Below are 24981 nucleotides of genomic sequence, written 5' to 3' on the forward strand. Positions count from 1 at the left end.
AAAGTATAGCCACCAAAAGAGAGAGAAGAGGAAAAACATAATTTTCATTTTTATCCAAAGCAGTAAACTTCAAATGGCAGTTTCTCATTAGTCACCGTTGGATCGGCTTAAAATTTTAACTGCATGTTTCTCTCATCTTTTTCTTCATTCTTAACGGTGGAGATGTTGATTAGAAGTCTGCAGTGAGAGAAATTAGTTTCACAAGAGAGAAATTAGGTTTTTCATTTTTACACAGAGCAGTAATCTTTGAACGACAGTTTCTCATTCTTTCACCATTGGATCAACGTGAAATTTGAACTATAGATTTTTCACATTTTGTTCTTCATTCTGAACGGTGAAGATTTTGATTGGAGGTTTACAGAAAGAGAAATTGGCTTCGACAGTAGCTTTGTTTTTTGGGTACTTTTCATCTTCTTGCTTTTCATTTATAAGCTTTGGTGCTTTGATGTTTTGGCTAACTATATGCACGTTCTTGTGCTTTGTTTGAGATTCTCTTATACCTCATTTGATTATACTGGAACTATTTCATTAGTCTGGATGACTCGAGGTTTTTACCTCTCATATTGAGGGGATTTTCCACGTTAAAATTTTGGTATGTTCTTGTTATTGTTTCACTTACTATATTTGCTTGTTATAGTTGCTGTCATATTGTGTTGTGAATGCTTCTATATTATTCTTGTGTTGGACATTTATGTCATTTCCGCTGCTGGGTTCTTTCAAATTATACATTATATATTATTATTTTAAATGAATAAAATAATAATCACTAATTTATATATAAAAAGGTTATTAGAGAGTATTTTAATCAATTGGATTAAAATATATATTATTTAATTTTTATAAGAGAAAAAATATACGTTAAAAATAAAAGAGTGAGGAATGTCAGAAAAAACAAAAGTGTCAATTTCTCATATTAATTTGATCAAGCATATACTATATAGACTTTGTTTTTTCCCAGTAAAACCTTATTTTACCTGGCATTCCATGAACAGACATTATTTCTGAAATTGTCGTTCAAGCCATATTTTGCAAACGACAGAGAGTCTGGGACGGGTCTCAGATTTTATTCACAAGAATGTGAAAAGTTCAATATATACTAATTACATATCATAAACTCAAAAGTTCAAAGTGAAAGTGTTACTGTGAGATCTTTTTGTTGCTATTATTTATTTATTAGGAGCTACTCATATAAAGAGGTCTAAAATATCTTTTTTTAAATGTTTTTTAATAATTAAAATTTAACATATAAAATTGATTAAACCATATTATTTTTGTTAAAATTAAGTCAGACAAATTTAATTGACCGAAAAAATAGTAAATTAAATTTTAAATTGGTCTAAATTAATATTATTTTTTATAAAAAATTACTAGAATACTCTTATTATAGAAAATAACTAAAATATTTATATATATATATATATATATATATATATATATAATAGAAGTATTTTAGTTATTTTTTATAAAAAATAATATTAATTTAAACCATTTAAGATTTGATTCACTATTTTTTCGGTGAAATTAATTTGTTTAGTCTAATTTTAATAAAAAAATATAATTTAATTAATTATATATATTAAATTTTAATTATTAAAAAATATTTAAAAAAAATATTTTAGATATCTTTATGTAAGTGCATAATTTACTAGTGAAATATTCCTTCTCCACCGGTCTCTCGTCTGTCAACTACATCAGCTATAGTGTGGGCCTTGATGACCTTAATGTTAGAGAAGAGTCTCTTTAAATTATAGGGTCTAACAGAAGAATATGGTCCATTCCATAAAGTTTTGGCAAATTGCTCATGGATCTTCTCTGTTGGGTGGAATGAATCCCACCATACGTAGTCACCAACATTTTCACACAATTCGTAATCTTCAACTTCTTTGGTGCCTCCACAACTGAAAACACCCCCATATGGCCCACTTCCGCAGCAAGCATTGATTCCATCCTTAAAACCTTCAAAAATTGAAACAAAATTTGGATTAGCAAATATATTTCAACTGGAGGATTTTTTATTGAAGAATAAAATTGAATGAAAAATAAAGAGCTTAATTAAATTTATAAAAAATATGTACATTATATATAATAATATTTTTATGGAATTTTTTGTACTAAAAAAAGTAGTCTCTGGTCTTCACTAAAATTTTATTTTCCACTATAGCATTATTCAGTATAACATATAAATGACTCGTGTTACACTGTATATTAATTTATACATTAATTTGTATATGTATAGAAACTGATAAAATGTCAAAATTAAAACTTGAAGTTAAGTATGATTTTGGTCCCAATATAAAAGCCAAAAATTAATTTTGTTTTCGATTTTTTTTTGTTACAAAATAATCTCTAAGGTTTTAGTTTATTTTAAAATCTTCTTTTTTATTAATTTTATTTTTTATTACTAAATTATCCTTCATTAAAAAAATTATAAAATAAAATAAAAAAGAAAAAAAAGAAAGAAAGGTAATAGAGGGAGAAAGAGAATCGGGAGAGAGGGAAAGAGGGGAGGGAAGGCCGCACCGCCACCTGTGATCGGAAGGAGAAATAGAGAGCAAGAGAGGAGAAAGCTAAGGGAGAAGAGAGAGATCGGAAGGGAGAAAGTTAAGGGCCGCCGCCGCTGCTCCTCCCCGTCGCCGCTGCCACTCCTGCTCCTCGTCATTCAGTCCTCGCCGCTGGATCTCACCGTGCGCTGCGAGCCGTTTCTGCTCCTTCTCCTCGCCCTCACTGATGTCATTGCCTCGCCTTTACTGTCGCCCTCGTCTCGCCGCACCTCCTCCTCGCCGTTGCACCTCGTCTCGCCGCACCTCTTCATTGCCGTCGCATCTCGTCTCCTCGTTTGTTTTGGTAATTATATTTATGGATTTTTGGTTCTTGTAATTGAAGATGAATTTGTATATTTTTTATTATTGTAATTGCATCTGAGTTTTGTTAATAAAAGTGGAAAAATTTTAGTTTTGAATTTTGTTGATGGTTCTTAGTTTTGATTGTTCTGATTTTCTGAGGTGGGAGTGGTGGTGGTGGGTTTTGAGTTTTTGATTGTTCTGTTCTGATTTTCTTAGTTTTCAGAATATTTGAAAAGTCTTATTATGACCAAGTCTCAAATCCTACAGTTATTTATAGCCTTAATTTCAGAGATTATTTTATTATAGATAATTAAGGCAAGTTTTGATTTATTGGATTTGATATAAGTTATGATTATTATCCAATTTTATAATTATTGGATTATTTTCTATATTTAAAGTATAAAGTTGATAGTTATGAAATAATAAGGATTTTATATGATTAGATAAATAATATTTTAAATATTATTACTGCTATTTTGGAAAATGAAGAAATTAAGTATATTATTTCTAATTTTTGGATTTGGGCATTTTATTGAAAATAATTTGTGAAATTGATGAACAAATAGTATTTTCTATGTACAAATTGTGTTGGATTTAATTTGGGTTTCAATTATTATATTATTCCCAATTTTATGTGAAATTACCATAATGCCCTTAACCCTAATTTTCAAAATAATGAAACCCTAACCCAGCGACCCGTTACCCGACCTGGTTCCTTTTCTCTCCACAATTAGCAGCAGCCGAAGTCCCCTTCCCCCAAAACAGTAGCAATACACAGTTTTCTCCATTTCCTTTTCCATGAAAGAAAGTCACAGGAGCAGAAAGGGAGGAAGAGAAAGGAATCTGCGCCGGTGGCACTAGGAAGGTTGTTGCCTGTCATCATTTCGAGTCACCGTCCCTGAGCCGCAACACCATGGAACCAGCTTCGTCGCGCCGCCTCAGCCATCCGTGCTATCGCCGTCGCCGCAGAAGCCTCCCCCGCCGATACCATGAACTGCGAACAGAGGAGAGAGAGAGGTCGAAACGGAGAGCTACATGAGGAAGAGGGTGGTCGTGGGTCGCAGTCGTCGGGGCTTCCGCCATGTCCTGCCGCTCGCCTACACCGATCGATGGAGGAGTGCAGCGCCGCCGTTGTTCCATTATCGTCGAACTCGAAGGAGGAGGAAGGCCGCCGGTCACACCAAACAGGAGAGGCGTAGAGAGAGAGCTGAGGCGAGCTGGGAGTCCGACCACCGCGCCCAGCCGCTGTTCACGTCGCCGGCGTCGCCTCCATTGGAACCGCCGTGCCCAGACACGCCGCCGCTGTGCTCCTTGCCGCAGTATCGCTGCTGTTGCTCATCTTCCGGAGCTGCAGCTGCTGGGGTTCTGCCACCGGTCTGATCTGAGGGAGAGGAGAAGCGATCGGAAGAGCAGTCAGGGAGCTATTGCCGCTGCTGCCAGCTCCTGGATGCCGTTCAAGCCGCCGGGAACCGCTACTGGAGCCTGTGTCATTTGGATTTCATCACGTGTTACCTCCACCAGAAACCACCGCTGTGATTCTGATCACCGGGGACGACTCTGTGACTTTCGGGATCACCGCTGAAGCTCCAGGCAGAGTTTCTGCCGCTTGAGACCTTGCTGCTGTCGCCAGAAAATTTTGCCGTTGATCCACCGGAGCTTCTAGCCGCCGCCGGAGCTGTGCCGGGGCCGGTTCGAATCTGCAGCTGCTTCGTGTTGTTATTCTGGTAAGAAATTATGTTTCGAAAGCCCTACGTTAGTGTCCCGTACGTGTATTAAAGCCTTTATGGTATTAATGTTCCTAGAGTTAGTAACTAAGGTTGCTTGTTGTAATTTAGAGTTGTTTATGCTGCTGCGAAAATGTGTGGGGCTGTGCTTTGAAGCTGCCTTTGATTTTGAGTTGAGGCGAAAAGAACTTATGAGGCGCTTTGATTATGGAATTGCGTTTTGAGGTAGGGGCGCTTTCCAAACACTATGTTTTATGTATTGGAATTATTACATATGGATACTGATGTGAGATATTATGTATTTGGTGATTGTATCTGCCTTATGTATTATTTGATTGACTCGAATGATTATGGATGTTGGTTTGGCTGAATTGTTGTGCGGCTTTGTGAATTGTAATGTTTGAAGTTGATTCTTTAAAGATTTGAAATCTGAGTTTAATCCGTTGAGGATTGATTTGATTTGAGTTAATTATTTTGATGATTTGAAAAGTCGAATGTACCTTTGAATTTAGCCTGGTTCATTTTAATTGATTTGGTTTTGGACAAGTGATTTGTTATTGAACCGTTTCTTTAAAGCTTTGGAAATGAGTTATATCGATTGATATTGAGTTGATTTTGAAATGGTATCCTTGAGATACGCCACTGAGGCGATTGTTGGATTTAGCTTGCTTTAAATTGATTTCTGGTTTTGAGCTGTTGAAAAGGAATGAGAAATGGTTTAGTTGGGACCCGAACCGGGTGGCAAAAGTCCAAGTTTTAGGGGAGGTGCTGCCGAAATTTCTACAAAATTCTACTCTTGTTTGTAAGGTTATTTGAAAAGGGTTGGATTTGAGAAATTGTATTATTTGATTTATTAAAAGGATATTTATGTTTTCAAGCTTAATTTATTTGATGAACCTTATACGTTGAGTTCGGCTTATTTAGAACTGAACTATTTTTACCGTTTGAATCACTGAAGGAAAGAATGATGCTTTAATATTGATTTCAATATAAAAAGGAGTTTTTAGTGATTTTTAAAGGAACCTAGACTTTTGATTGAGTAATCAAGTTTGAGGCATTTTGGAAGAGTTGGAAAAATGGGTTCCAAAAAGAAACCTGAAAGTGGTTTGATTCAAATGAATCAGTTCCGTTTCAAATGAGTTGATTTTTGGACCGGGTTGGAAACTTATGATTTTGTATGATCGGTTTCATAATAAATTCAGTTTTATTTACTTGAACCGAGAATCTATGACTTAAAGGGTTACGATGAATTTTAAGGAATTGATATAGGTTGACCTTCCCTAAAGACTTGGGACTCTGCCGAGAAACTTTTGTTTTAAAATCCCATTGTTGGATGGGTGATTTTGAATGTTCCTAAAATGAATCTTTAACTTTCCATGGTTTTGGAAGTTTTGGAAAGAGAATGCCGAGAGTGGCTTTGTTTTAAAAAGGGAACTCACTTTGAGTAAATTTGGCTTATGAGCCTGAGATGATTTGAGAAATGAGATCTTTAAAGCCAAGGCTGAAAAGAGTTGAAATTTGATTTCAAAGTGAAATGGCTTGAGAAAAGTGATTTATGGCTTAAATGCCGGTTTTATGAATTTGATGATGTTGAGTGTGGAAGTGTTGTTTTGTTATGGGCCGGAATGGCTGTGTATGATTATGAATATTGGCTGGTTCTGGATTGAACCGTGAGCCGGAATGGCTGTGTATGATATTGACTTATGACTGATTGCCGAATGAGTTGTGGGCCGTATGGCTAACTATGAATTATGAAATTAAGCCGGATGGCTGAGATGGATGTTGATCCATGGTTGGAACTGAATGAATATATGCTTGAGATACCTGGGTAGTAGCAAGGGTTGTGGTTTGTTCCACTTGCTCCAGGTCAGAGACTGAGATACCTGGGTAGTAGCAAGGGTCGTGGTTCGTCCCACTTGCTCCAGGTTAGAGACTGTGACGCCTGGGTAGTAGCGGTAGTAGTGGTGATTCCACTCGCTCCAGGTTGAGCTGTTAAACACCCGCATGGGTAGTAGCCGCAGTAGTGGTTATTCCACTGGCTCTGGGTTGAGCGGGTAGTAGTAAGGGGGTTGTAGCTCAAACTTTCTTGCTCCGCGATGGGTGTTTCTGTCCATGGTTAGCTACCAGGACGTGTCGGGTTGGCTATATAACCGACAGATGATATCATCAGCCACTAGGGACAGGCATGCATCATATGCATCTATGTGACATTGTTTGGGTGTGCATATTGTACTTGGTTTGCCTATGTGATTACTTGTGATTTCCTGCTACTTGTTCTATTTGCTGTAACTGTATGTTTGTGCTTGAACTTCCTATCTGTGTTTGCATCTGGGACTCTGTTGGATTGTGGTGGATTGGTTGTGGTTGGATTGTTTGGGCCTAGGGCCGTGGTTGAATGAGATGGACCGATGGTTGATTTCGGTTTTGGTGGTTCTGGTTTGGAATAAGATATGAAAGGTTCTTTTGGTTCAGTATAGATAAACCTTTTTGAAATGCTCTGATGTTTTGAAAGTTGAACAGTTCCTCTTTCAGAAAAGATTTCTGACTTTACTTTCTTTGTAAACTATTGTTTTTGAAAAGAGGCATAAGATGGTTATTAATCACTGGTACGATTTATCTTCATGTATCCTATTACAGTAATTCCCAAAAACCCTCTACTGAGAACCCTTTCGAGGATGATGTTCTCACCCCTTACATTTTTCCCCTTTCAGGATTTGGGCGCAGAAGTTATGAAGAGTTTATTTAGTTATTATTGTGATGCTCTGTATGGCCTTAGTTATTATTTATTGTACCCTCGCCTTTATCTTGATATATTCTGTGAGAGGGATAGGAACTGTACTGGATAATGTTTGTAATATTATTTATATATATGTATGCATATATATATGGATGTACTCTTTATGAGTTTCTGTAAGTTGTATGGTATGTATGGATGTACGTTGTATGGCGAAAGTATTTTTGGGAATGGTATTGCGGTTTAAAGTTTTTAAACAGGCTCATATTTTAGTAGTAAATAGTATAAGTGTTGTCGTAATGTCCTAGCTATCAGAGTTGCGCAGCCGGAAGCGTGAGCTTTGGTAGTTAGGGTGTTACATTATGGTATCAGAGCAGTCCTTCCTGTAGAGCCTGAGGAATGGACCAACTATGCTTCAGTTGCATACTCTGAACGTTTGTCATGTATTAGGTCTTGTCGAATGACGAGAATTAGAGCCTTATGCACATGACGATCTACTGATTAACGCTGTTAGTCTTGCATTGCATAATTCTTGGTATTAAGTTTGGCCGGCTTAATATTAGTGAATTATGTATATGAGAGCACTAATGGGTTATCATAGATAGTATACGAGTTTTGAGTAAAGCGAATTGCGGGTTTTGGGAACGTTAGAAACTATTTCTCGAGGCTATTCAGTTGTGTGTCTTGAATTTTGCTCGAGTTGACCGTTTTTTTCATGTCCTAACTTGAAGTTCTCATTTGCTACTCTTCTTGAAAAGTAGTTTGAGGTTCCACTCTATTCCTCTATTCATATGCATTTTTGTTTGATCTTAAGTGCATATGCTTGTTTGAGATCCTTGTTGCACCTACCTTCCTCTGTTTGAGTTCTTCTTGATTCATGTAGCCTTTGAGATAGCTTTGAACTTGTTCTATTGCGTTGTGCATTTTAACTCCGGATTCTGAGTCCATTCTTAGGAAACTTGTTGATTCAGTTTTTCTCTTATTTGACAGTGATCACAGCCAATTTTGAGATTTTATGAAAATTTGTTGTTGATTGGATATATACTTATCTACATATGTGGAGCTTGAAGATTTCTTATACAGTTTAACAACTATTTATTTCTAATATCTCGCCTGTACTTTTACTGGTTTACGGAACCGCATTTACTTTAAATTATAATTTGACTTTCTAGTAATTTTACTACGGTTCCAATGCACATCTTCATTTGATTAGGTATTTGGATATTTTTCAAAATTTTGGAAAGGAAAGCTTTTTCACTTTTATCCCAGTTGAGTCTCATTTGATAAGCTTTACTTAACTTATTTTGAATTGAGTTTGATTTAGCATGCTATATAGTTTATGCCATTGTTGTTCTTTTAAAAGTGCTGGACTCATAGCTTTCTTCCTATGAACGGGATAAATTCTCTATTAAAACTTCCATCTCTATGAATGTCATACTTGACTTTATTTTTAACTAATCTTTTTACAATGTGAACATTACCATTGATCTTGGTTTTCCTTCTCTTGTGGATTTCATTCTTATATGAGTCAGTTTGATTCGTTTCAAAATAGTGCATCGGTTATTCTCTCATCATCTCTACAAGAGTTTTTAGTCAAAGATTTATCCTTGAAAAATTACTAATGATTGTGTTGTCTTTTCCTACGACTTTTTCTTTGGATCAATTGGAAGCTTGTTGGATGTCTCACGACTAGTGAATCTTGTTTAAACTACTTTGATTTAAGATCCTTTCTTGTATGGCTTGACTCCTTTTCAAGTACATCCTAATATCCTTGAATATCCTTTTGAAATGGTGATTTCAACTATACTTTTGGAGTCTTGTTTTGAATTTTTAAAGAAGTTTTGAATTCTCTTTGAAGGAATTCTAAACTGAATCTATTCCCTGTTACTTGATTGAGAGTGAAACCATTAATCGATTTTGATGAAATTGTTCTTAAAGTTGGCATGCGCTATTTTAAATGAGGTTTTGAAAAGTTTCCTTGTTTAGTGGAAACCGGTTCGTTTGTAACGCACCACTTATTTCCTTTACCAAATTGTAAGCAAATTTTTACTTCGGAGTTTCTTTTCTAAAAAGAGTGTAACTTCCTCTTTTGTACTTGCTATAAATGTTATACACGCTTGTTTGAATATGAAATTTTGGGAATTATGAACAAGCATTTGATTACTTCCGAGTTGTTATGAACTGCTTTTGGTTAAGTTGTGCATCTAATTATCTTTCTAAAATATCTGGAAAAATATTTTTGCTCTTAGCCAAAGTTGTGTGCATTTTGTTTTTGGAACTCTACATAATCTACTTCAACATGAAATTGTATTGAAGTAAAGCCACGTTTATACTTTTGTTACTCTCTTGAAGGATGTTGGTTGTTTAACTTCCCTTTCAGACTGCGAAGTGATATTTTTATAAGTTTCCGATTCTTTTAAGAACAATGTATTCGAAAGTATAGTAATTATGCTCTTGAGTTCTGTGAGCTTGGCTCGGGTCTGAGATATTCTTTTCTGTAACCTCTTATTTCTTTGACTCATCTTGAAATTGTTTCAAACCATGCCCTTATTTTCTTCCTATGGATCCTATTGAATCTCTTTGATCCAAGGGTTATCTTGAAGTTGTCAATTGAATTGAGTCTAGCAAACTTCATTGCTTGAGTGTCCTTGTTTATTTGGAATTGGATACATTCTCTCAAATCTTTGAGTACTATCCTTGACATTTGACTCTCCTTTTTAAATCTTGTATCCTTCTGAGTAGACTCGAGAATTGTTTTGATATCACATGTGACTTGTAGACGTAGTAACGCGATGCGTTAGTTCGTTAAGACGTGATATGTGTATTTGGAAAGTGAAGCGGTAAGTGCGTAACGTTATGATGAGTTGTAGGCGTTTTGTTCCTTGCGGACGGGTTTGTGGTTGTCAGGCTAATGATCAAATTTGGGGTTTGTAAAGTGCTTGATGGAGTTGGAAAGTTGAAACTTTGAGGTTGATATGAGATTAGTGTGCGGAGGTTAAGCACGTCGTTTTAACTCCATCCTGTTTTATAGCCTTTAATGCTTTGCCCTTCTATCACATGATTGACCCATGTTAACTTTTGCTTTGAGCCTACCTTGTAACGTTTGCTTTGCAATCACACTCCTACCTTTACATCCTTATGCTTATGACAATCAAAGTATTTGAAAATCGTATATATATGATTATATTTTGAGATATTTTTGCTTCTTCCTTAAATGTGTTCAAAGGTGAACTGTTATGGAATTTCTTTCATTTTGTATCAATTTTCGAGGGCGAAAATTTTATAAGGTGGGTAGAATGTAAGACCCAGAATATTTGAAAAGTCTTATTATGACCAAGTCTCAAATCCTACAGTTATTTATAGCCTTAATTTCAGAGATTATTTTATTATAGATAATTAAGGCAAGTTTTGATTTATTGGATTTGATATAAGTTATGATTATTATCCAATTTTATAATTATTGGATTATTTTCTATATTTAAAGTATAAAGTTGATAGTTATGAAAAAATAAGGATTTTATATGATTAGATAAATAATATTTTAAATATTATTACTGCTATTTTGGAAAATGAAGAAATTAAGTATATTATTTCTAATTTTTGGATTTGGGCATTTTATTGAAAATAATTTGTGAAATTGATGAACAAATAGTATTTTCTATGTACAAATTGTGTTGGATTTAATTTGGGTTTCAATTATTATATTATTCCTAATTTTATGTGAAATTACCATAATGCCCTTAACCCTAATTTTCAAAATAATGAAACCCTAACCCAGCGACCCGTTACCCGACCCGGTTCCTTTTCTCTCCACAATTAGCAGCAGCCGAAGTCCCCTTCCCCCAAAACAGTAGCAATACACGGTTTTCTCCATTTCCTTTTCCATGAAAGAAAGTCACAAGAGCAGAAAGGGAGGAAGAGAAAGGAATCTGCGCCGGTGGCACTAGGAAGGTTGTTGCCTGTCATCATTTCGAGTCACCGTCCCTGAGCCGCAACACCATGGAACCAGCTTCGTCGCGCCGCCTCAGCCATCCGTGCTATCGCCGTCGCCGCAGAAGCCTCCCCCGCCGATACCATGAACTGCGAACAGAGGAGAGAGAGAGGTCGAAACGGAGAGCTACATGAGGAAGAGGGTGGTCGTGGGTCGCAGTCGTCGGGGCTTCCGCCATGTCCTGCCGCTCGCCTACACCGATCGATGGAGGAGTGCAGCGCCGCCGTTGTTCCATTATCGTCGAACTCGAAGGAGGAGGAAGGCCGCCGGTCACACCAAACAGGAGAGGCGTAGAGAGAGAGCTGAGGCGAGCTGGGAGTCCGACCACCGCGCCCAGCCGCTGTTCACGTCGCCGGCGTCGCCTCCATTGGAACCGCCGTGCCCAGACACGCCGCCGCTGTGCTCCTTGCCGCAGTATCGCTGCTGTTGCTCATCTTCCGGAGCTGCAGCTGCTGGGGTTCTGCCACCGGTCTGATCTGAGGGAGAGGAGAAGCGATCGGAAGAGCAGTCAGGGAGCTATTGCCGCTGCTGCCAGCTCCTGGATGCCGTTCAAGCCGCCGGGAACCGCTACTGGAGCCTGTGTCATTTGGATTTCATCACGTGTTACCTCCACCAGAAACCACCGCTGTGATTCTGATCACCGGGGACGACTCTGTGACTTTCGGGATCACCGCTGAAGCTCCAGGCAGAGTTTCTGCCGCTTGAGACCTTGCTGCTGTCGCCAGAAAATTTTGCCGTTGATCCACCGGAGCTTCTGGCCGCCGCCGGAGCTGTGCCGGGGCCGGTTCGAATCTGTAGCTGCTTCGTGTTGTTATTCTGGTAAGAAATTATGTTTCGAAAGCCCTACGTTAGTGTCCCGTACGTGTATTAAAGCCTTTATGGTATTAATGTTCCTAGAGTTAGTAACTGAGGTTGCTTGTTGTAATTTAGAGTTGTTTATGCTGCTGCGAAAATGTGTGGGGCTGTGCTTTGAAGCTGCCTTTGATTTTGAGTTGAGGCGAAAAGAACTTATGAGGCGCTTTGATTATGGAATTGCGTTTTGAGGTAGGGGCGCTTTCCAAACACTATGTTTTATGTATTGGAATTATTACATATGGATACTGATGTGAGATATTATGTATTTGGTGATTGTATCTGCCTTATGTATTATTTGATTGACTCGAATGATTATGGATGTTGGTTTGGCTGAATTGTTGTGCGGCTTTGTGAATTGTAATGTTTGAAGTTGATTCTTTAAAGATTTGAAATCTGAGTTTAATCCGTTGAGGATTGATTTGATTTGAGTTAATTATTTTGATGATTTGAAAAGTCGAATGTACCTTTGAATTTAGCCTGGTTCATTTTAATTGATTTGGTTTTGGACAAGTGATTTGTTATTGAACCGTTTCTTTAAAGCTTTGGAAATGAGTTATATCGATTGATATTGAGTTGATTTTGAAATGGTATCCTTGAGATACGCCACTGAGGCGATTGTTGGATTTAGCTTGCTTTAAATTGATTTCTGGTTTTGAGCTGTTGAAAAGGAATGAGAAATGGTTTAGTTGGGACCCGAACCGGGTGGCAAAAGTCCAAGTTTTAGGGGAGGTGCTGCCGAAATTTCTACAAAATTCTACTCTTGTTTGTAAGGTTATTTGAAAAGGGTTGGATTTGAGAAATTGTATTATTTGATTTATTAAAAGGATATTTATGTTTTCAAGCTTAATTTATTTGATGAACCTTATACGTTGAGTTCGGCTTATTTAGAACTGAACTATTTTTACCGTTTGAATCACTGAAGGAAAGAATGATGCTTTAATATTGATTTCAATATAAAAAGGAGTTTTTAGTGATTTTTAAAGGAACCTAGACTTTTGATTGAGTAATCAAGTTTGAGGCATTTTGAAAGAGTTGGAAAAATGGGTTCCAAAAAGAAACCTGAAAGTGGTTTGATTCAAATGAATCGGTTCCGTTTCAAATGAGTTGATTTTTGGACCGGGTTGGGAACTTGTGATTTTGTATGATCGGTTTCATAATAAATTCAGTTTTATTTACTTGAACCGAGAATCTATGACTTAAAGGGTTACGATGAATTTTAAGGAATTGATATAGGTTGACCTTCCCTAAAGACTTGGGACTCTGCCGAGAAACTTTTGTTTTAAAATCCCATTGTTGGATGGGTGATTTTGAATGTTCCCAAAATGAATCTTTAACTTTCCATGGTTTTGGAAGTTTTGGAAAGAGAATGCCAAAAGTGGCTTTGTTTTAAAAAGGGAACTCACTTTGAGTAAATTTGGCTTATGAGCCTGAGATGATTTGAGAAATGAGATCTTTAAAGCCAAGGCTAAAAAGAGTTGAAATTTGATTTCAAAGTGAAATGGCTTGAGAAAAGTGATTTATGGCTTAAATGCCGGTTTTATGAATTTGATGATGTTGAGTGTGGAAGTGTTGTTTTGTTATGGGCCGGAATGGCTGTGTATGATTATGAATATTGGCTGGTTCTGGATTGAACCGTGAGCCGGAATGGCTGTGTATGATATTGACTTATGACTGATTGCCGAATGAGTTGTGGGCCGTATGGCTAACTATGAATTATGAAATTAAGCCGGATGGCTGAGATGGATGTTGATCCATGGTTGGAACTGAATGAATATATGCTTGAGATACCTGGGTAGTAGCAAGGGTTGTGGTTTGTCCCACTTGTTCCGGGTCAGAGACTGAGATACCTGGGTAGTAGCAAGGGTCGTGGTTCGTCCCACTTGCTCCAGGTTAGAGACTGTGACGCCTGGGTAGTAGTGGTAGTAGTGGTGATTCCACTCGCTCCAGGTTGAGCTGTTAAACACCCGCCTGGGTAGTAGCCGCAGTAGTGGTTATTCCACTGGCTCTGGGTTGAGCGGGTAGTAGCAAGGGGGTTGTAGCTCAAACTTACTTGCTCCGTGATGGGTGTTTCTGTCCATGGTTAGCTACCAGGACGTGTCGGGTTGGCTATATAACCGACAGATGATATCATCAGCCACTAGGGACAGGCATGCATCATATGCATCTATGTGACATTGTTTGGGTGTGCATATTGTACTTGGTTTGCCTATGTGATTACTTGTGATTACCTGCTACTTGTTCTATTTGCTGTAACTGTATGTTTGTGCTTGAACTTCCTATCTGTGTTTGCATCTGGGACTCTGTTGGATTGTGGTGGATTGGTTGTGGTTGGATTGTTTGGGCCTAGGGCCGTGGTTGAATGAGATGGACCGATGGTTGATTTCGGTTTTGGTGGTTCTGGTTTGGAATAAGATATGAAAGGTTCTTTTGGTTCAGTATAGATAAACCTTTTTGAAATGCTCTGATGTTTTGAGAGTTGAACAGTTCCTCTTTCAGAAAAGATTTCTGACTTTACTTTCTTTGTAAACTATTGTTTTTGAAAAGAGGCATAAGATGGTTATTAATCACTGGTACGATTTATCTTCATGTATCCTATTACAGTAATTCCCAAAAACCCTCTACTGAGAACCCTTTCGAGGATGATGTTCTCACCCCTTACATTTTTCCCCTTTCAGGATTTGGGCGCAGAAGTTATGAAGAGTTTATTTAGTTATTGTTGTGATGCTCTGTATGGCCTTAGTTATTATTTATTGTACCCTCGCCTTTATCTTGATATATTCTGTGAGAGGGATAGGAACTGTACTGGATAATGTTTGTAATATTATTTATATATATGTATGCATATATATATGGATGTACTCTTTATGAGTTTCTGTAAGTTGTATGGTATGTATGGATGTACGTTGTATGGCGAAAGTATTTTTGGGAATGGTATTGCGGTTTAAAGTTTTTAAACAGGCTCATATTTTAGTAGTAAATAGTATAAGTGTTGTCGTAATGTCCTAGCTATCAGAGTTGCGCAGCCGGAAGCGTGAGCTTTGGTAGTTAGGGTGTTACATTCTTCTGATAATGATGATGATGACCATGACCATGATGATAACAGTGGTGGTGATGGTGGGTTCTGGTTTAACTTGTTTCTGGTTTATTTTGGTTGATTTTGTTGTTCTGATGAAGATGATGATGATGACCGTGATGATAATGGTGGTGGGTTCTCGTTCAACTTGGGCTTTTGGTTGATTTTGGGGTGATGATGATGATGACCATGATGATAATGGTGGTGGTGGTGGTGGTTGGTTCTGGTTCGGCTTGGGTTTCTGTTCTGCTTCTGTTGAGTTTGGTTGATTTTGGAGATAAAGGGGAAAGGGGATTTTAAAACAAGCTGAAACCTTGGGGGATCATTTTGTAGCGAAAAAAGATCAGAGACAAAATCGATTTTCGACCTCTACCTTAGAGACCAAAATCATACTTAACCTTTAAAACTTGATATATGTTATGTTGGTTATCCATGAGACCGAAGTTGTTGAGTCTCTAAAATTTTTGTTTTATAAAATAATTAAAATGAAAGAAAAAATAGTTTTCACATTTTTGGAAAATACTAAATAGAATAGCTAGGTCTTTTAGAAAAGAAATCAGTTTTTATTTTTTAACTATATAAAAGAAACTAAATTATAAAATTACCTTTTCCAAGATCATAAAAAGAAAAGCATAAACAGGAGATAGTAATGAAAATGAATAGTGGATAGTATACATACATACCATGATTGGTGGGGTTACTTATTCTCTCTTGAAGCCAATCGTAGAAATTGGAGTTAGAATACTTAAACCCTTCAAGGATTTGCTCAAGGCTTTTGAGAACACTACTCAAAGCATGATTATGAGCTTGAGCAAGAGCAGAAGCTGCTTCAAAGCAGCCACCTTTGTCGGATTTTGAGTTTAGAGCTCTGAGGGCTGGTAAGCATCCCAATGGAGACAAACTTAAAAATCCAAATTTTCTAGCCCCTTTCTCATATAGTACCTGAATACAAGAAATGATAAATATATAACTTTTTGTGTTTTTAATAAGTTTAAGTGTTTAACTACATTGGTAGTTCTTACATTTTAACATCAATTAGATTTTTCAATTTAAAAGTTTGTAATTAAATTTTTGTACTAGATAAAAGTTTTTAATTAGGATTTTGCTACTAATAATGCTAAATGTTTTGGTAAAAGAATATGAAATATCATTGAAATATTTATTTATGTGTTTGATGTATAAATTGTAGAATATTTTAGAAACAAGCATCCAAGGATTATTGCTTTTTTAGGACCTGGATAAATTTTTTATCTAACGTAGAGATCCAATTATAAATGCTTTTAATGAAGTGAGAACTTAATTAAAATTTTATGAATTTATAAACTATAAAGATCAATAAAAATTAATGTTTTTTCAATAGCAAAACGTTATTACTTAAGAGTAATATATCATTATTTTTCAGTTTTTTAAACCGTTATCTAATGCTATTACCAAGATTTCGATTAATTTAGTGTTTAAGAATTATATGACAGTCTCTTTTAACAACTTTTTTTTTTTTTCAAAGTTTAGATAAAAAAGAAAGGGTAACAAATTTAGACAAATTTGTTAGTCAATTGGGATAATTTAATTAACTAGATCTTGCAACAGATTATTCTTACTTGGATTGCTTGTGTCAAGTTTCCAATGACCATCCCCACATATTGTTCAGGGTTGTAGCTTTCTTGCATTTTTGGGTTACCCAAATAACCACCCATGTAATCGTTGCTACCTATGCTAATGAAATAAATTGCTTCTGAGATTAACTCCTTTGCCTTCTTCTCCCCAAGCTTTTCTGATAGTGACACTCTCACCTCTTCAAAGTTCCTTAGTTGTGTTGGAAGATCAATCACCTACATTAAACAATTTTCTTATGGAGATTTAAAAGATCAGTCACCTACATGAAATAGAACTCTGCATAAAGGATATTTCTTGATTAATATTAAGTTGGAAAATTTACATATTAGCAAACAAGTTCACATATATCCTAAGATACCAATTAAATCAAATATCACATGCATGGTTATCCTTTATAATTACGAATTTACCACTCCCTGATTGGTTTCAGCAAGAACACCAGCCCCACCAGAAGCAAAGTTGACACCATTGGTATAATCAGCATTTGGCTGTAAAAATGCAGGGACTAGTGGCAGCTTTTCATACTCACCTGTACCACCAAAGCAATAAAACCTCAGCACATACTATAATTAGGACAGAAGCAAATTGGCTTCTACAACATTAAAAACAACCAAAAAAAAAAAAATGAAAATGTTAACATTTTAGTTGAAATTTTGAAGACAATTCAAATAGGAATTTTCTAATTTAAAAATTTGTAATTGAGTTTTTTATTCATAAGTGGTCATCTTCTAAGGCTAGTCTTAGCCTAGTCCAACACATGAGTCTCTCGATTGTGTATGGTGTCTGGTTACTATTGCCTGCCTTTGACTATCCCGTGTCATATCTTAGTTTAGTCCAAACATGCTCGTGACTGGCTCAGCCATGTTTGGTGTCTAGTAATCGTTTTCCGAATCATGGCCTATCTTGACTTCTTGAGTCACTTCGAGTTAGGCTTAAAAAATATATAATCTATTATTTACGATTTTTTAAAAAATACACTTATCATTTAATTTCATTTAAGTTTGCCCCTAATAGGTTCGATTTATTCAATTTTTTCTTCAACATTTTTTATTAATGTCATTATTTCTATGTGTCTTCAATTTTGACCTTTAACATTTTAGATAGAATTAACATTTAGGAATAATTTTACACACAAATTAAAAACATTAAGAACAAAAATGAATAAAAGTATATATATATATATATATATATATATATATATAAAAGACTCCGAATTTTCAGAAGTTCTATTATAAATTATTTTTGATTTAATATAATTAAATCAAGTTTTGATAAATTGAGTTTTAAATTAATTAGGACTCATAATTTTCATAATAATTGGATATTTTCTTATTTAAAATTTAAAGTTTTAGTAATTAAAAAATAATGAAGATTTGTTAATTTAATTTGAATAATTAGAATTTTTAGTTTAGTTTAATAAACTAAGAAAATTGATTAGAATATCTCTAATTTTAAATTAGAGTACTTATTTTTTAGATAATTTTATTGGGTTAAATTTGGTTTTTAAATTACTACTTTATCCTCTAATTTTATCAAAATACTAATGTTATCCTTACTCCATTTTTCTAACTATAAGGCCCACATCGGTTGGAGAGGGGAACGAAGCATGTCTTATAAGCGTGTGAATACCTCTCTCTAGCATGACGCGTTTTGACGAGTGAGTGTGGGGGGCTTCGGCTATCATCCCTATCGTCAAAGGCAAAACCGTGAGGCCTTGTGTGCCAAATCGGACAATATCGTGTTAGCGGGTGGTCTGGGCTGTTACAGATGGTATCAGAGCCAGAACCCAGATCGATGTGCCAGCGAGGGCGCTGGGATCCTTTAGGGGGTGGATTGTAAGGCCTACATCGGTTGGAGAGGGAAACGAAGCATGCCTTATAAGGGTGTGGATACCTCTCCCTAGCATGACGCGTTTTGACGAGTGAGTGTGGGGGGCTTCGGCCATCATCCCTATCGTCAAAGGAAAAACCGTGAGGCCTTGTGTGCCAAAGCGGACAATATCGTGCTAAGGGGTGATTTGGGCTGTTACAGATGGTATCAGAGCCAGAATCCGGATCGATGTGCCAGCGAGGGCGCTGGGCTCTCTTAGGGGGTGGATTGTAAGGCCCACATTGGTTGGAGAGGGGAACGAAGCATGCCTTATAAGGGTGTGGATACCTCTCCCTAGCATGACGCGTTTTGACGAGTGAGTGTGGGGCTTCGACTATCATCCCTATCGTCAAAGGAGAAACCGTGAGGCCTTGTGTGCCAAAACGGACAATATCGTGCTAGTAGGTGGTTTGGGCTGTTACACTAACCCTAACCCTAAAACTACCCGCATACTCCTTCACTACTCTCACCCTAACCCTAACACACTCAATCGCCACCTACACACCCAGAAACGAAGAAGAAAACAGAGGGGGAGAGGTGAGAAATTAGACGGGAAGGAAGGAAGGAGAAGAAGAAAAAAAAAGAAGAGAGGGGGAGGGACAGTGCCGGTGGGGCTGGAAGCTGCCGTCGTCATCGAGCACGAAGAAGAGAGAGAGAGAGAGAGAGACGCAAGCCAGTGAATGAGGGAAGAAGTCGTCGCCGCCGAGATCGTCGTCGTTGTCGCAGTTGCCGGCTTGGGACTTCGAATAGAGAGAAAGAGCTCGCAAAGAGAGAGAAAAGCAACGACCAGAGAGAAGGGGAGAGGAACGAGATGGTGGTAGGTGTTTCCCTTACCGCCGCTGCCATCGTTGCTGTGGGTGGAGCCGCTGTGGAGCTATGCGCCACTGTTGGAACTGGCGCTGTCGTTGGAGATCCGGAATAAAGGCTAACCTAGTTTCACCTCTGCCTCTGATTCTTGCAAGGTTGCCGAAGCTCTCTGTCGCCGGAAAATAGCATGGACGTCGTCAAAAGTCACCACCAGAGCTGCTGCTGCTCCATTCTCTTGTTCCTTCTTAGTTACACTAAGTATTCTTGTTCTGGAATCTTCACCGCTAGTGTCTTGTTATTAGTTTGTTAATGATTTTGAGGTGTTAATGTCGTAGGGTTGAGTTACCATAATTGCATACTGTGATTGTAGCTGTCATTGCTGGGGGAGTCATCGGAGCTACTAGTACTGCCGCTGGTGTTTCTGTGTTGTTGAGTTAATTTGATGTAGTGACTTTTTTTTTAAATTTATTTTACTTCAAGGAATTGTTATAAATCGATATCGATGTAAAAAATATAATTTTTTTGTGATTATATGAGTCTTATGAATTAAATTAGACTGTTTTGGAGAAATAAAATTGGTTAAATGAGGATGGATATTAAAGTAATAAAATGAATTAGAAACAATGGTTGAAGTCTCTTGGTGAGTAGATTAGAATTTAGATCAGTTGTTTGTTGTCCTAATGCGGTGAAAATTTAATAACTTAAAGATAAGTTAAGATAAAAAAATATATTGGCATTAAAAATTTGATTTGTATATGTTGAAAAATTGTTTGGTATTGAAAAGGTTGAGAAAGGTTTGAGAGATGTTTGGTTTGGATAGAATCTTTGAAGGGTGAAAAAGTCCAACTTTTAGCAGATGTTCTACCAAAATTTTTATAAGAATTGAATGAAACTAAACAATAAAAATGATAAGAATTATTGTTGTTTTTATAAATATTAGAGATTTTGTCTTAGAGTTTAAGTTTATTAATCCATATTATAGGATTATGTTTTGGGGCTTTAGTGAATTTAGGCTTAGTTTGATAAAGTTTTTACTTTTCAAAAGAAGCTTATAAAAGCTAATTTTTAAAAGATAGCTTTTTAAAAGTTGTAGCATTTATGTTTGGTAAATCAAATTAAAAATTGCTTTCAATAAATACAAGCAACAACAATTGCATTTGGTAAAATAATTTTTAAAATTTAAAAATACTATAATATTCATAAATGCAAGCATTAAATTTGAAAATTAGTTAACATATAAAGTTATATTAGACATTTAAATTTTTGAAAAGCACAAGTCAACTTTGAAACGCTCTATCTTAAATGCTTTCAAAAGTATCCCGATCTTTTAAAAGCTACAAGTACAAGCACATAATCTTTTTTATTTACTAAATACAAAATGAGGAGGTTGAGCTTTTAAAAAGTATAAGCACCTCTTCAAAAAGCTTTACCAAACCAAGCCTTAAAGTAATGAACGTAATTGTTTAAGGATAAATGATTATGTTTTAATTAAGATTATGATTGGGAAATAAAATGATTCATTAATCTTTTAGAAAAATTTTGGATTTAAAATTAAGTTGGAGTTAGTTTGGGAACTTAGTTAAACAAAATGCACTTATGGTTGTGTTAATTGTAAAATTTATTGGTGAATTAACTTGTTTGATTTGATTAATAATGAAAAGAATAAATAAATAATTAAAATTAACTTAAAAAAAGATTTAACTAATTATATATTTAAAAGTTCATTATTTTATCAACCAAAGGGCTTGGGAATAAGAAATATAAATATGAGATTTTATGGAGCTAAATATAAGAGTTGAAAGAAAAAGAGATAATTGAGAAATATGATAATAAAATCGTAATTTCAAAGAATTGCGAGATAAGAGTTGAGAAACTTTAGCTATAATCTAACTTGAACTTGAGTATCATGAAAATTTAGTTTATTAGCCTTTAAAGTGATTCATTGAGATTGAATGAAATAAAGATGATGTGTTTGAGTTAGTTTATAATCTTAACCATGAGTTTAGAGTATTGTATTTGACATTACATATCCGCAAGTCGTATGTAATAGCCTAAATCTAACTCGACAAAATTTAAAGTGTGCAGAATAAAAAGTGGAATTGTGTTGCTGATTCTGAAACTAATATGAAAAATAAGATTTGAATAGAGGCTCACAGTGAAAAGTGAAATTGATATGAGACTCACGATGAGAATTATGATTAAATTGAGATATATGCAAGATATTATAATTAATGATGATGATATATTATTGATGAAATTTGTTTTGAGTTGTTAAACTTTTTCTAGCAAGTTTGTACTCCCAGTGACTTCCGTATGGAATCTAAGAACCATCCTAAAGACCTCGAATGCATCGGGATGGAATTAATAAATTTAAATTGAAATATTCTCCTATAAAAATTGTTAAGAAAATATTAATGTTGTGGAATGGTGGTTCGTCTTATCCATGGTGAGGACGGTGGCTTTGTTCCGTTCATGGATTGACAATGAAGTTAAATGTTTTAGTAACAGTTAGAGATATGTGGAATTAAGACTTATGAAATTTATTACAACTATGACTGTAGTTGATTGTGATTATAATTGTGATATGAGATACCTGTATCTACTAAGGATGGTGATTTTATCCCACTTGTGCAATGTTGCGGCGTATATGTGGGGATGGTGGTTTCGTCCCTCCTATAATGAGGATGGTGATTTTGTCTTGCTCACAGCTTGAGGATGATTATTTTTATGATAAATGTGATTATAAAGAATTATGATTTTGATTATGATCCTTGTTATGACTATGGCTATGTTTGATTTTGATTGTGATTGTTATATAATAATTGAATTGACAAGGACGGAGATTTTGTCCCGCTTGCGTGACTGATGAGATACCTGCACCTGGTAAAGATGATAGTTTTGTCCCGCTTGCTCAGTGTTGCGGTGGACAAGTGAGGTTGATGATTTTTTCTCTTGTGTTGCGGTGGACAAGCGGAGTTGATAATTTTCTCTCTTGTTGCGTTGGATAATTAGATAGAAGGTTGATGATTCCCTTCGATTCAATTTTCAACTATGGTATGGACGAGTTAGATTGATGATTTCTTTTCTTGTTGCATAACATTTTCTCTGATGTAAGGGTGGACGGGCACTCTCCTGGATAGCATTGTCTCTCCAAGAGAAGGTGATAGGATACTCTCCCTACGAGACCAATTTATACATGCATGAGATATTTTTCTCTTAGGATGCACAATAAAGAGATGATGTCCAGGTTAGCTACCAGATGTGTCAGGTCTGGTAGTTTAACCGACATATAAGCTCACAGCCAGTAGAACAGGTATGCATCATACTATATTTGTTTGTATATTATTTGAAATTGTTTGTCTGTATTTGTGAAATTGAAGAATGTGTTATTGTTTGCTTGTTTGTGATTGAGATTATTGGTATGGAATTGTAGTATAGTAGTTTTTCAGGAAAGAGATTGACTGGATGGTAAATCTTGAAAGGAATGGAAAGTGAGTAATAATATGTCCTATGATCGAAATTAAGAAAAGTAAACGGCGGTAGAATTAAATTGGTTAATTATAAAAAAAATAATTTAGAGAAGAAAATGATATTGAAGAATGAGTTAGAAAACAGTGATAATTAAATCCTAAAAATTGGAAAGACAAGAAAAATTTGCAAGAGAAAGATACATAAGATAAATACTGATTAACTTCTTAAGATGAATTATGTTTTATATTTTTTTATAATAATTTTAAAATCCTCTACTAAGACGGTGTGATTTGCTTCTCACCTCTTACATTTCAATATTTTTTAAAAAAACTGATGAAAAAGTTTCTAAAGAGTTTACTAAACATTGAACGTACAATATTTTTTTTAGAATAAATTTAAATTTAGTTATTTTTTTTCTCGTTGTTATTTTAGAATTTATTATTTTATGATAGATAGAAAATTGTATTTTATTGTATGTATATATATGTGTGTATAAAAATATATTTGGTGTATTTTTTAATCATGATAAGAATTGCTATTTTTTGAGTTATATGTTCTGTTAATTCCCTATTATTTTTAGACATATAGAATGTATGTATGTGTATGTATATATAAAAAAAATGTCTTTAATTTTAAGTTTTGTCTTAAAATTTTTTATATATATAAGTAAATAATACAGGATATATAAATAATATTTTTACTATTAGCGATATTATATATTTATGATTTAAACATGATATTTTAATATATATATATATATATATATATATATATATATATATATATATATATATATATTATATATTAACACTCTCTTCGTCACTAGACCAATCCTATTCTTGTAGCTTCATCCAAAATAAATAAATAAATACGTCGTAACTGAATTCTTAGATTTAACATGCGTGAGAAAAGAAAATAACAGAACAATGGTAATAGATGCATTCCATGACCGTAATCGTACCTATAAAATCCACAATAACACGGCCATCTGAGAAACGTCCTGTGGGTTCTTTAAAATACCCGTTTTGCCCATATGGTTTGTAATTAGCTCTGTTCTCCGGAACAGTATCTATGTAGTTGTTGTTCCCTGAATCCACTGTAGAGTCGCCAAAGATGAAAAAGGCTTTAGTAGTAGTGTCATCACTAGTACTACTCTCTTCTACGAGACTTTGGCATGTGCCTAAACTCATTATTGAAGCAATGAAATGAACCAGGGTTATGGAAATAACAAAGCAACCAAAGGGAGAACTAGGCTTTGATGGTGATGCCATCTTGAAAGAGTTCTAGTAGTTGTCATCCACTTTAATCAGGCTTTGGTTTTATGAAGCAATTTTGCTATGGAATTTTCTGTTGCGATGAAACCGAAGCGCTTAGTAACATTGTGGCCTCGTGGGGGTTGTGGTCCTGTTTTTTATAAATATTTTTAGGGCCATATTTATCCTTCTAAACTTCTGATAACGACAATTTGTTTAAACATTTGAGATTTATTTAATTTATGGATTTAATTTTATAAAATTACGGCATAAAATAATTTTATGCATACGTCTAATCATATATTGTTATATTAATAAAAGTGACTAATTTTAAATTTATTTTTTAAAAAGTCATATAAATATATAAATTATTTTAGAAGACCATGTAATTTTTTTTTACAATATCATCTAAAGATAAAAAATAAATTCTAATTTGTTCCATAAAAGAAATAACTCTTTTATTACTGGTTATTTAGTATTTAAGAGTTATATGTCCAAAATCAACATATATGAAAACGTATAATTTGTCACCATCGATTATGTGTTGATATATCTGTACAATATAGAGTCTATTATTACAAACAATACAATCCCACGTTATTCACATTATTTTTAAAAAAATTATAAATGTGAAAAATTTTTATTTTTTGAATTTTTTAATTGAATTAGACCTATTTAATTATAATATGATATTAGAATTTATCCAATCAAATATTACAGATAAACTACTTATAGATATTTATTTAT

General features: G+C 35.1%; 1 protein-coding gene across 1 annotated transcript; it reads right to left on the bottom strand.

Annotated features, from left to right (window-relative positions):
- Positions 1 to 1493: 1493 nt before the first annotated feature.
- On the bottom strand, positions 1494 to 24338 carry LOC130967393 (GDSL esterase/lipase 1-like). Its single transcript, XM_057892223.1, has 5 exons — positions 23943 to 24338; positions 17245 to 17363; positions 16819 to 17049; positions 15904 to 16162; positions 1494 to 1956 (listed from the first exon to the last, which is right to left on the bottom strand). Exons 1-5 carry the CDS (start codon positions 24250 to 24252, stop codon positions 1646 to 1648), a joined length of 1230 nt encoding a protein of 409 aa, XP_057748206.1. The 5' UTR covers positions 24253 to 24338; the 3' UTR covers positions 1494 to 1645.
- Positions 24339 to 24981: the final 643 nt, after the last annotated feature.

This window comes from Arachis stenosperma, chromosome 3, assembly GCF_014773155.1.
Source record: "Arachis stenosperma cultivar V10309 chromosome 3, arast.V10309.gnm1.PFL2, whole genome shotgun sequence".
Lineage (NCBI taxonomy): Eukaryota > Viridiplantae > Streptophyta > Magnoliopsida > Fabales > Fabaceae > Arachis > Arachis stenosperma.

What these genes read in the sequence shown, in the direction of transcription:
- LOC130967393 (XM_057892223.1), bottom strand. Translation starts at nt 24,252, where the DNA reads ATGGCATCACCATCAAAGCCTAGTTCTCCCTTTGGTTGCTTTGTTATT. An exon ending in TGTTATTGTGGATTTTATAG is followed by an intron (nt 17,364 to 23,942) that starts GTACGATTACGG and finishes TTGGTGGTACAG; the next exon opens with GTGAGTATGAAAAGCTGCCA. An exon ending in ACTTGACACAAGCAATCCAA is followed by an intron (nt 16,163 to 16,818) that starts GTAAGAATAATC and finishes TCTTGTATTCAG; the next exon opens with GTACTATATGAGAAAGGGGC.